The sequence below is a fragment of the Tribolium madens genome, unplaced genomic scaffold, assembly GCF_015345945.1.
Source record: "Tribolium madens isolate multiple individuals breed KSU strain unplaced genomic scaffold, Tmad_KSU_1.1 Scaffold_19;HRSCAF=116;Tcas5.2_LG9, whole genome shotgun sequence".
NCBI lineage: Eukaryota > Metazoa > Arthropoda > Insecta > Coleoptera > Tenebrionidae > Tribolium > Tribolium madens.
The window spans coordinates 860,908-874,271 of record NW_025400983.1 but is presented as its reverse complement, the minus strand read 5'-3'; the positions used below and the strand labels follow the sequence as shown (position 1 = coordinate 874,271).

Here is a 13,364-nt window from a genome sequence, read left to right as displayed (position 1 = left end):
TAATGGATTTTTCACCGAGACCTTTCGAAGGTAAATTTCGGTTTAAAAACAGTTAATTTAACTAAATTTTCAGTCGACCCAATGCGGATAAGTCACTTTCTTTCAGTCGAGATAATTAACAAAAAAATTTCAAAAATTCTGATGGTTTTAGTTTTCATAATCCACGTACTTGTACAAGCCGCTGAAATTTATTACCACTGTTTAATTCTCCCGTTCTCGGATTTCATCAAATACGGACCTGTTTTTTTCTCAATGTTTTACGTAATTTAAACAATTTATTAAATTTTGTAGTAATTGTGGGTAATTTTAGGGACTTCTAAACACGTTGTTTTTGCTTATAGCAGGCGATAGAGTGCTTACAGTATTATTAAAATGTGACAGATGGGCTGTTGACTCTTTGAATAAATCAACATTTTTGAAAATCAAAAACGAGTCACTCTATTGCAACATTTTCGTCATTTTTAACCTAATTTTAACAACAATTGCTGTTATTTTATTTATGATTCCAGTGAAAGACGATGAAGATGTTTTTTTCGCCTTCTATTTCTTCGAGAGAGCTTTTCCGAAATATTCCGCCATTTTGTGTGCTATATACAGGGCGACTTTTTTAATTTTGGGTTACGCCATGGTCACTTGTGCCCATCAATTACTCTACACTGCCCACCAAATCAAATTTCAAGCTTATTTATTAATCACAATTGCAAAAAATGTTACTAAAAATGTCCTTGATGGTGATTTAGACGAAAGTATTTTACTCCGGAGCAGATTTTACCAAAATAAAGTCAAACAAAGATTTAAATTTTCTGTCAAACGACACATACATATGAGAATGTGAGTACCAACTTAGCAAATATAAATAATTTGGTGTTGCAGGGTTTCAAATTTTGCATTGGAAACGTTTAAAAAATGGATGCCCTCATTTGCAATCATTGGAGTTTTGTTTTTTGTCAACACTTTTTTTTTCTGTTTTACTGTAAGTCAAATTTTTGATTTCTAACTTTCTAATTGAAAATAAATCAGTTTGAAGGGACTCTAGAAGGGAGATATGCACGGATTTGCACCCTAGGTCTCGTTTCAGTAACGACATTTTTTGCAATTATTTTTACAGGACAAAGTCTCGAATCTGATGTAACTTTCAATTGAGATTAAAGACAAAAATTGTATTTTATTTTCAGTTAGACGTTGTGTTTGTGGCAAATACGTCCATCGGATGGTGTAGTTTAAACCGCGAAAATTTGCAATTTGCTGCCATTATGACAATTATGTCGAAAAATCCGTTTCAGCTACGATTTTCTGATACTCTTATCATCAATTATCAATTGGGTCTAAAGGTTAAAAATCGCATTTTTTTAATTTTTGCTCATTTCAGTTTCAGATTGTGAAAATGGTGTACTCGTTTTTGTGTTTTCTAATCCAATGCAAAGGAATTTTGTATTAAAACATTGCACCAAATTTTGAATTTTCAAATAAATGTTTTTCATTCCTTATTTTTGTTTTATTGCTCTTTGAGAGAAAATGATCATATAAAAACTGACTTTGAAAGTGTTTAACTTTGTTACTAATGGCATTCGAAACAACAATGATTAAATAAAATAATTATTGAAACCTTGAAAGGAAAATAATAATCAGCTTTGACCAATTGACCAAAAACAATTATAATTAATAATTAAAATGATACATTAAGGTGATTCTGAAACACAGAAGTGTTTCAGCATTGATAATGGATTTTTCACCAAGACCTTTCGAAGGTAAATTTCTGCTCAAAAACAGTTAATTTAACTAAATTTTCAGTCGACCTAATGCGGATAAGTCACTTTCTTTCAGTCGAGATAATTAACAAAAAATTTTCAAAAATTCTGATGGTTTTAGTTTTCATAATCCACGTATTTGTACAAGCCGCTGAAATTTATTACCACTGTTTATTTCTCCCGTTCTCCGATTTGATTAAATACGGACCTGTTTTTTTCTCAATATTTTACGTAATTTTCAACAATTTATTGAATTTTGTAGTAATTGTGGCTAATTTCAGGCAGTTCTAAGCACATTGTTTTTGCTTGTTGGAGGCGATAAGGTGCCTAGAATATTTTCAAAATGTGACAGATGGGCTTTTGACAATTTCAATAAATCAATATTTTTAAAAATCAAAAAAGAGTCACACTATTGCAACATTTTCGTCATTTTTAACCTAATTTTAACAACAATTGCTATTATTTTATTTATGATTCCAGTAAAAGACGACGAGGATGTTTTTTTCGCCTTCTATTTCTTTGAGAGAGCTTTTCCGAGATATTCCGCCATTTTGAATGGTATATACAGGGCGACTTTCTTAATTGTGGGTTACACGATGGTCACTTGTGCCCATCAGTTACTCTACACTGCCCTTCAACTCAAATTTCAATCTTATTTATTAATAGTAATTGCAAAAAATATTACCAATAATGTCCTTGATGGTGATTTAGATGAGAGTATTTTACTCCAAAGCAGATTTTACCAAACTGAAGTCAAACAAAGATTTAAATTTTGTATCAAACGTCACATACATATAAGAATGTGAGTACCAACTTAGCAAACATAAATAATTTGCGGTTGTAGGGTTTCAAATTTCGCATTGCAAACGATGGAAAAATGGATACCCTTATTTGCGATCATTGGAGTTTTATTTTTTGTCAACACTTTTTTTTTCTGTTTTACTGTAAGTCACATTTTTGATTTCTGACTTTTTTAATTGGAAATACAGTTTGAAGGGACTCTGGAAGGAAGATATGCTCGGATTTGCACCTTAGTTCTCATTTCAGTAATGACATTTTCTGCAATTATTTTTACAGGACAAAGTATCGAATCTGATGTTGATGTGACTTTCAATTTGAAAAAAAAGACCAAACTTGTATTTTTTTTTCAGCTGGACCTTTTGTTTGTGTTAAATGAAGCCATCAGATGGTGTAGTTTAAACCGCGAAAATTTGCAATTTGCTGCTATTATAACAATTATTTCGAAAACTCCGTTTCAGCTCAGGTTTTCTGAAAATCTTGTCATCAACTATCAATTGGGTCTAAAGGTTAAAATTCGCATTTTTTAAATTTTTGCTCATTTGAGTTTCAGATTGTGAAAATGGTGTATTCGTTTCTGTGTTTCCTAATCCAGTGCAAAGGAGTTTTGTATTAAAAAATTGTTACAAATTTCGAATTTTCATCATATAAAAACTTACTTTTAAATTGTTTAACTATGTTACTAATGGTATTCGAAACAAAAATGATTAAATAGAATAATTATTGAAAGCTTGAAAGCAAAATAATAATGAGCTTTGACCAAAAACAATTATAATTAATAATTAAAATGACACATTAAGGTGATCCTGAAAATATGGAAAAATTAACAGAAGTGTGTCAGCCTTGATAATGGATTTTTCACTAAGACCTTTCGAAAGTAAATTTCGGCTCAAAAAACAGTTAATTTAACTAAATTTTCAGCTGACCCAATGCGGATAAGTCACTTTCTTTCAGTCGTGATAATTAACAGAAAATTTTCAAAAATACTGATGATTTTAGTTTTCATAATCCACGTATTTGTACAAGCCGCTGAAATTTATTACCACTGTTTATTTCTCCCGTTCTCCGATTTGATTAAATACGGACCTGTTTTTTTCTCAATGTTTTACGTAATTTTCAACAATTTATTGAATTTTGTAGTAATTGTGGCTAATTTTAGGGAATCCTAAACACATTGTTTTTGCTTGTTGGAGACGATAAAGTGATTAAAGCATTATCAAAATGTGACAGATGGGCTATTGATTCTTTGGATAATACAATATTTTTGAAAATCAAAAACGAGTCACTCTATTGCAACATTTTCGTCATTTTTAACCTAATTTTAACAACAATTACTGTTATTTTATTTATGATTCCAGTAAAAGATGACGAAGATGTTTTTTTCGCCTTCTATTTCTTCGAGAGAGCTTTTCCGAAATATTCCGCCATTTTGAATGGTATATACAGGGCGACTTTCTTAATTGTGGGTTACACGATGGTCACTTGTGCCCATCAATTACTCTACGCTGCTCACCAAATAAAATTTCAAGCTTATTTATTAATAACAATTGTAAAAAATATCACCAATAATGTCTTTGATAGTGATTTAGATGAGAGTTTTTTACTCCGGAGCAGATTTTATCAAACTGAAGTCAAACAAAGGTTTAAATTTTGTATCAAACGACACGTCCATTTAATAATGTGAGTACCAACTTAACGAACATAAATAATTTGCGGTTGCAGGGTTTCAAATTCCACATTAAAAATGATAGAAAATTGGATACCCTTATTTGCGATCAATGGAGTTTTGTTTTTTGTCAACAGTTTTTCTTTCTGTTTTACTGTAAGTCAAATTTTTGATTTCTAATTTTTTTAATTAAAAAATTAAACAGTTTGAAGGGACTCTAGAAGGAAGATATGCACGGATTTGCACCTTAGCTCTCGTTTCAGTAACAACATTTTTTGCAATTATTTTTACAGGACAAAATCTCGAATCTAATGTTGATGTAACTTTTAATTGAGAGAAAAGACAAAAATTGTGTTTTTTTTTAGCTGGATCTTTTGTTTGTGGTAAATAAAGCCATCAGATGGTGTAGTTTAAGCCGCGAAAATTTGCAATTTGCTGCTATTATGACAACTGTTTCGAAAAATCCGTTTCAAATCCGATTTTCTGATACTCTTATCATCAATTATCAATTGGGTCTAAAGGTTAAAATTCGCATTTTTTGAATTTTTGCTCATTTCAGTTTCAGATTGTGAAAATGGTGTACACGTTTTTGTGTTTCCTGATCCAATGCAAAGGAATTTTGTATTAAAAAATTATAACAAAATTCGAATTTTCAAATAAAAAATTTTCATTCCTTATTTTCGTTTTATTGCTCTTGATTAAAGAGAATTATTAAAAGCTTGAAAGGAAAATAGTGACAACTTTGACCAAAAACATTTATAATTAAAAATTAATTAATGACACATCAGTAAGGTTATTCTGAAAATATGAAAATATTAATAGAAGTGTTTCAGACCTGACAATGGATTTTACACCGAGACCTTTCGAAGGTAAATTTAGGTTTGAAAAACAGTTCATTTAACTAAATTTTCAGCCGACCCAATGCAGATAATTAACCTTCTTTCAGTCGAGATAATTAACAAAAAAATTTCAAAAATTCTAATGATATTAGTCTTCATAATCCACATGTTTGTACAAGCCGCTGAAATTTATTACCACTGTTTCATTCTCTCGTTCTCGGATTTTATTAAATACGGACCTGTTTTTTTCTCCATGTTTTACGTAATTTTAAACAATTGTGCGATTTTTTAATAATTTTGATTAATTTCAGGGAATTTTGAGTATGACTACCTTGCTTTTCGATGAGGTTATGTTTTTTACATCATTGTCAAAATGCGACAGATGGGCTGTTGACTCTTTGAGTAAATCAACATTTTTTAAAATCAAAAACGAATCACTCTATTGCAACATTTTCGTCGTTTTTAACCTAATTTTAACAACAATTGCTGTTATTTTATTTATGATTCCAGTGAAAGACGATGAAGATGTTTTTTTCGCTTTCTATTTCTTCGAGAGAGCTTTTCCGAAATATTCCGCCATTTTGAATGGTATATACAGGGCGACTTTATTAATTGTGGGTTACGCCATGGTAACTTGGGCCCATCAATTAATCTACGTTGTCCACCAAGTCAAATTTCAAGTTTATTTATTAATCACAATTGTGACAAATATTACTAATAATGTCCTTGATGGTGATTTAGACGAAACTATTTTACTCCGAAGCAGATTTTACCAAAATAAAGTCAAACAAAGATTTCAATTCTGCATCAAACGACACGCCCAAATGATAAAGTGAGTAATAATTTAGTAAAAATTAATAATTTGTTGTTGAAGAGTTGGAAGGTTTGCCATTCAAGTGTTGAAAAAGTGGATACCCTTATATGCAATCATTGGAGTTTTGTTTTTTGTCAATACTTTGGTTTTCTGTTTTACTGTAAGTAAAATTTTTATTTTCTAAACTTTTGATTTGAACTAAAAACAGTTTGAGGGGACTCTAGAAGGAAGATATCCACGGATTTGCACCCTAGGTCTTGTTTCAGTAACGACATTTCTTGCAATTATTTTTACAGGACAAAGTCTCGAATCTGATGTATCTTTCAATTGAGAGAAAAAAACAAAAATTGTGGTTTTTTTCAGGTGGACGTTTTACTTGAGGCAAATACCTCCATTGGATGGTGTAGTTTAAACCGCGAAAATTTGCAATTTGCTGCCATTATGACAATTCTTTCGAAAAATCCGTTTCAGCTCAGATTTTCTGAAAATCTTGTCATCAACTATGAATTGGGTCTAAAGGTTGAATTACTCATTTTTTGAATTTTTGCTCATTTGAGTTTCAGATTGTGAAAATGGTGTACACGTTTTTGTGTTTCCTGATCCAATACAAAGGAATTTTGTATTGAAAAATCCAAAATTCAAATTGAAAAAGAAATTACAATTTAAGCTTTAATAAAACGTATTTTTTGGCCACTTATTATAATTAATAATTAATTAGTAACACACATGTGTGCTCTAACAATATCTGGTAATAAATTTTTCAAAAAGTCTTTACAAGGTAAATTTTTACTAATGTTGAAATATTGACAAATAGTTAATTTTATCGATTTGCAATTAACCATGGAACAATACTTTATACAAGAGAGTTTCAACGAAACTTCTTGATTTATTTATTACAAGGCTTTAGAATTCTGCAGTTAAGAGAGAGAAATCAATAAAAAGAAGATAAAGTCGGTGTTTTTTTAAATTTAAAATAGTCAGCACTACAAAAGAAAATTTTCGTCGTAAAACTCCTTCAAGACGCACAAATAAAAATATTTTTATTACACCGTCTAGGTGCAAACTTTACTGCTGTTACATTTTTATWAAGTTTGTTATGAATTTTTTGCTCTTGAAAGCTCAAAACTCAAGCTTTATTTCACTCAAATGGCTTTTAAAACTATGTAAACCATGTCGCTGTAGCTGAAAGCTATTAAAACTTACTACAAAAAATTTACTTTAATTTTTATATATTTTTCCTTAAATTAATACTTAAAAACTAAAACCTAAAAGAATTTTAAAAGCAATAATTATAAAAATTTTGACACGTCCAATTAATAGTATATTATGTAATTAGGAGTAAAAGTGATAGTTTTATTCCGAATATCATATACAGAGTGTTCCAATGAAATAAGCCACCCCGAGTATATTAGAAACTAAAAAAATTTTGAAAAAACGCCAAAACAGGTCAATTTTGTTTCTGAGGAGGATAATTTTGACGTAATTTTTAAAGCACCCCTAGTAACCCCCTAACCCCCACGCACCCCAACTTTAAAAATTTAAATGGCACTACCCTACTTGTGGCACATCAAATGAAAGCTATTTTAACAAGCTTTTCAAAACTTTTTACCAAAATTGAATCAGACCGTCCCTTCATGAGTTACAGGGTGTTCTAATAAAAACGAACTAGAAAAAATTTGCAAAAAAAAAACGAAATAGGTTAATTTTGTTATAAAAAAGACATTTTTGACACAATTTTAAAAGCACCCCCACTAACCCTCTAACTTATTCCACCTCAATTTCGGAATTTCAAATGACACCGACTCACTTGCGACAGATCAAATAAAAGTGTTTTTAAAAATGATAATGTTTCCAGTTAGTATAATTGTCTAATAAAAACTATAAAAAAATACAAGAAACTTACTAATATTGTTATAAGTATTACTGCAGCTGTAATTTATTTTTATTTCTTTATTTTATTGTCAAAATAATCGTACTTAAGAACAAGTTTTTTATAATTTAATGTAAATATATAAAAATAGCAATATACCGTAGTTCTAAAGTTTATATTTCCGGACTGATTCTACTTAAAAATCACTGATTTTGATTATATTCTTTCCAAAAATATTAACAAAAATGACCAATTATTTGCTCTTTTCAAGAATTTTGAAATTTTGACAATATCTCTGGAACGAACAACCCTAATCAGAAATAATTTTTAGATCTACATTTTACATCACTACATCAAAATGACTAATTTTGATTAAATTTTTCGAAAAATTGTCTACCAAAAGTACCCAATTTTTAACATTTTGTAAAATTGACTAAGAATTAAAGAACTAAAAAGACTTTGCAAAAACGCCGAAACAGGTCAATTTTGTTCCTCAGGGGGACATTTTTAACGTAATTTATAAAGCACCCCCAGCAGCCCCCTAACCCCCACATACCCCAACTTAAAAAAATTAAATAGCACCACCCCACTTGTGGCACCTCAAATGAATGCTATTTTAACAAGCTTTTCAAAACTTTTTACCAAAATTGAATCAGACCATCCATTCATGAGTTACAGGGTGTTCTAATAAAAACGAACTAGAAAAAAATTGCAAAAAAACGAAACAGGTTAATTTTGTTTTAAAAAAGACAATTATACAAAATGTGTTTGTGTCATTTGAAAAAAAGTACATATTTTGACAGATTCTTGAAATTTCAGATGGTGAAAATAAAGTGTGAGGAAGATAAATAAAAGTTAGTGAACAATTTTTTTTCAGTGATTTTATGTAACATTTTCAGTTTCTATAGATTACTTTGAATTTTTTTACTAAAAAAAATAGTTTAGAAAACATTTTTCTTCCTAGATGATCCTCTTTGGATCGTTCGACTTTTATCCATTGATATTTTAAACAAGCCTTTTACCAGATTTTTAATGTCGACTCTTTTACTTTTCCACATCGCACTTCTCCTCATCCAAATCTACTTTATTTGCTTCATTCAAACCTTCGGCGATTTTATCAAATACAGTGCTGTTTTTTTCGCCATGTTTTACGTAAATTTGAGTCTAATAACACTACTTTACGAAGGCGATATGGTCACCCCTATTTTGAAAAAATGCAATCGTTGGGTCTTAAACACGCTCGATGGCGAAATTTATCAAGAAATGCAAAAAGAAGCTACTTTCTGCACTCGTTTCGTAATAATAAACTTATTTTTATTACTTGTGACTACAATTACATTTATCCAATTTGCCATCATGAGTATAGTTGTTAAAGAGCCCTACTATATCAAGTTTTCTGATAATTTGATAATAAGTTACGAGATAGGAATTAAAATAGCTAAGTTGGTTTACTCTGTCTTGTGTTTTTTGATTCAGTCCAAGGGAGTTTTATATTAGGTACGTGTTTATTATACAAGAAATTTATTATATGCAATAAAAATTTGTATTTTACGGACTTAATAAAATAGCATGTAAAATAATCATTTTAGGTACTAATATCCAAAAAATTAATTAGGTACTATTTTCGAGAAATTATTGACACATAATAAAAAGTTTAAAAGTGTTTGTGGTAGCTTCAACAAAAAAAAATGTTTGTAACACGTAAATATACAGAACTCGCGCCCCTGAAAAAAATTCCAAGTAAGATAAGATACCAAAAACATGAAAGAAATGTTTAAAAAATTCTGTTAAAAAATTTTGACATTTATTTTTTGACATTTGACATTTTTTTTTCTATCTATTTAGTGATACTGATGATCTTGTATATGTTTTTTTTTTATAATTTACGATTTAGCTTTCTTGTTTTCTCTTATAATAACCTGATGCAAAAAAACTTAGAAAATTATTTTTTCAACAGAAATAAAGAGAGTCAAAGTTCAAAATTTAAACTCTCATAACTTCGAAATTTTTATAGATAGATTTTTTTTACATTTTTTTTTTCATGTTCCTGCTATCATGGCATTTTTCTCGGGTGCGCGAGTTCTGGCGCACCCTGTATACCTAAAAAGTGTATTTTTTTAATTTTTTTAAATTTAATTAATTAACTTGGATTATAAGAAATCAGAAGTTTAATATTTGTAGATTATAACTTTTTCGAATAATAAAAATATATTTTTTTTTGTGTAAAAATCATTTTGTTAATTAATACTCTTCTAATCTTTCTAAAATTTTTTTTAAATAAAACTAGTTAATTATTATTTGTAGAAGTTTTTACATGTGAAAAAGTAAGAAACTTTTCTTTAGCACTTTGAATAAATAAAAAACATCCTAGAGTAAAATTTGGAGTAATGAAGTGAATTATCATTTTAGAAATTTTAAAAGTAAAAATTTGAATTGCACTAAGAATCATATTTATTAACTTTTTTTATCATATTTAATAATTTTTAAATAAGTTTTCCTCTTTCGTTATTTGTAAAACAAAAATTGAACAAGTATTAAATTTTAAATATAAATATTTACTTCATCGMTTTTAATTTTCTATGTATTGCTATTTTCATAAAATTTTTAATTTATTTTCATTAAAAATTTGTAACAAAATTCAAATTTTCAAATAAAAAAATTCTATTCAATTTTTTTGTTTTATTATTCTTGGAGTCCCATTTCAGGTTTAAATCATTGTACAGAGTGATTCACACTATTTTGTGTATATAGTATTTAACCAAGGTGGCAGAATTATTTGAATCACCCTGTAAATAAACAGAATAAACTATAGAATTATTAAAAACCTGATGATAGCATAATAATGATGAGCTTCGACCAAAAACATTTTATAATTAATAATTAACACGTTTTGTGTTTCCTGATCAAAAGAATTTTATTCATAATTTTATTGATTATTATTTCTAAGTTGAAATAAATGATTTTGAATGAACATTAGTTAGTTATTGTCATGGATTTTTCAGAGCAAACACCTTTTGATAGTGAGTAGCTGAAATTTTGCCCAAAAAATTGAAAAAAAAACTGTTTTCAGATGATCCTCTTTGGATTGTTCGGCTCCTAGCTGTTGATATTTTAAACAAACCTTTCACCAGATTTTTAATGACAATTGTTTTACTTTTCCACATCGCAGTTCTCCTCATCCAAATCTACTTTATTTGCTTCATTCAAACCTTCGACGATTTCATCAAATACAGTGCTGTTTTTTTCGCCATGTTTTACATAAACTTGAGTCTAATAACACTCCTTTACGAAGGCAATATAGTCACCCGCATATTGAAAAAATGCAATCGTTGGGCCTTAAATACGATCGATGATAAAATTTATCAAGAAATCCGGAAAGAAGCCATTTTCTGCACTTGTTTCGTTATAACAAACTTGATTTTAACCCTTGTGGCAATATTTACATTTCTCACACCGGTGGAATTAGACAAGGACGTTTTCTTCCCTGTATATTTTTTTAACAAATTTTTGGATAAAACTTGTGCCACAATTTTGATTTGGATTTATAGAGCGACGTTTCTCTTATTGGGATTGGTTGTTGTGACTTGTGCCCACCAGCTTTTATACGTCATTCAGCAATTCAAATTTCAGGTTTATTTGTTGCAAAAATATGTCGAAAATATCACAAATATCGAGTTTTTTGACGAAATCGACTCGATTTTGCTGAAAAATGTTTCGTATCAAAAAGAGGTAAAAAGGAGAATACAGTTTTGTGTAAAAAGACACATCCAAATATTGACGTAAATGCATCATGAAATTAACTGATCAGTTAACAAAAAATGTTATTTAGTGCAGCTAATCAAGGAATGGATTTCCTGAAAAAATGGATTCCTATTTATTCAATCACCGGAATTTTATTTTTGGTCAGCATTGTTTTTTCTTGCGTTGCGGTAAGTATGCAAAAATTTTAAATACAGGGTGGTGCGAGTGAGACGTCAAAGGATAACATACTACTACAAAAAATTAAGGGAATAAAAAATTTTCCCAATTTTTTTGGTGATTTTTGAAAGGCTGTAACTCAGCGAAAAATAGTCGAATCTAGATTTTTTTTAACAATTTGAAGCTTTAAGTTTCTAGTTTTTTSTTTTGGCAAATATTTTTTTGTGCTACGGTTATCACGCAATTCTAAGTAAAAATCCAAAATTTTTATGGTCTTGGTTTTGGTCCACGAACGTGGAGATTTGTTTTTAGTTACGTCAATTCATAGGCCAGATAACATGCTTTTTTACGTTTAAAATGTTTTTTTTTAATTTTCTTTACGAGAATTTGTTATGATTTTTTTGTAAAAACTTTTTACGTTGTTTTAGTAAATCTACCGCGTAATTTTGATGGGGAATTTAATATTTTTAGGTGTTTTTAGAGCTTAAAGTATTCCCTACAACCCTGCTAATTTTTTTAAATCGATAAATCAAACTGATTTCTCTCACCGATTGATCAAAGTTTTGCAAAGGAATTAAAAAAACAATTGCATATATTGTTTCTCAACATTGCCTAATCTTCATCAAAATGAAAAAACAATTTTTTTCGACTTGTTTACAATTTTGCATTAGTTATTTGCTAAAAATAAAAAAAATTAAATAAAATTTATTTTTTGTTTATTTTTTTTGAAAATTTGTAAAAACATTTAAGAAACAATAAACTGCTTAATTTTTGAAAAAAAATCAAAAAAATGTTTTAGATTTCTTTAAATTTTTAAAATAATTCAAGAAACAATACTGATTTTTTTTTATTTGAATTAAACATAATAACGTAAAGTGAATATGAAAAAAGCATATTAAAGGTGAACAAATATGCTATCCGGCCTATGCATTGACTTAACTACAAAAAAAAATCCCTCACGTCCGTGGATAAAAAACAAAAAAAAAATGTAGAATTTTTTTCTCGCGCTATTACTTAGAATTGCGTGATAACCGTAGCACACAAAAATATTTGCCAAAAGATCTCAAAACTAGAAACTTAACGCTTCAAAATATTTTTTTTAATTTAGATACGACCATTTTTCCTATCAAAAATCACCAAAAAATTTAGGAAAATTTTTTGTTCCTTTAATTTTTTGGAGTAGTCTATGTTGTCATTTAATTTTGTCCGCTTTTTTAATTCAAGAAATATTTTTGAACTTTAACTTATATTTTTCTTCTTAATCCAAAATGCTATGCAATAAATAAGTGTTGGGGCATGAACATAAAATTAGAATTGCTTCGATAACTTTATTCTCATTTTAGAATACATTTAACAACAGGGCACAAATTTGTTATTGGTCATTTTTAATTTTTTAATTATTTGGCTTTTTATTTAATAATCTTCAAGTCAGTCAATAATGGATGGCTAAAGATATACGATTAAACAGCCAAAATCCAGAATTTTACTCTAAGTGCAATTAAATTTGAAATTTTATAATTACGCATATTAATAAAGAGTTATTAAAATAACAAATTCTTACACACTTTAATTACTACAAACATGATAAGAAGACTTATTCCATTCCATTCCACATATTGTTTCAGAAGATTGTCTAATTTTCGTTAATATGAGAAAAACATTTTTTTTAGCTTTTTTTACAATTTTGCATTAGTTAAATTAAAAAAAAAAT

At 28.6% G+C, this 13,364-nt stretch overlaps 1 protein-coding gene across 1 annotated transcript in view; it reads left to right on the top strand.

The window, feature by feature from the left end:
* The window catches only part of LOC123009825, a 20,092-nt gene that overhangs the window by 5,951 nt on the left and 777 nt on the right, over positions 1 to 13,364 (top strand). The window contains exons 7-8 of the mRNA XM_044406348.1: positions 10,806 to 11,514; positions 11,565 to 11,664. Coding sequence (XP_044262283.1) covers positions 10,806 to 11,514; positions 11,565 to 11,664 — 809 coding nt within the window. The remainder of the gene's footprint in view (positions 1 to 10,805; positions 11,515 to 11,564; positions 11,665 to 13,364) is intronic.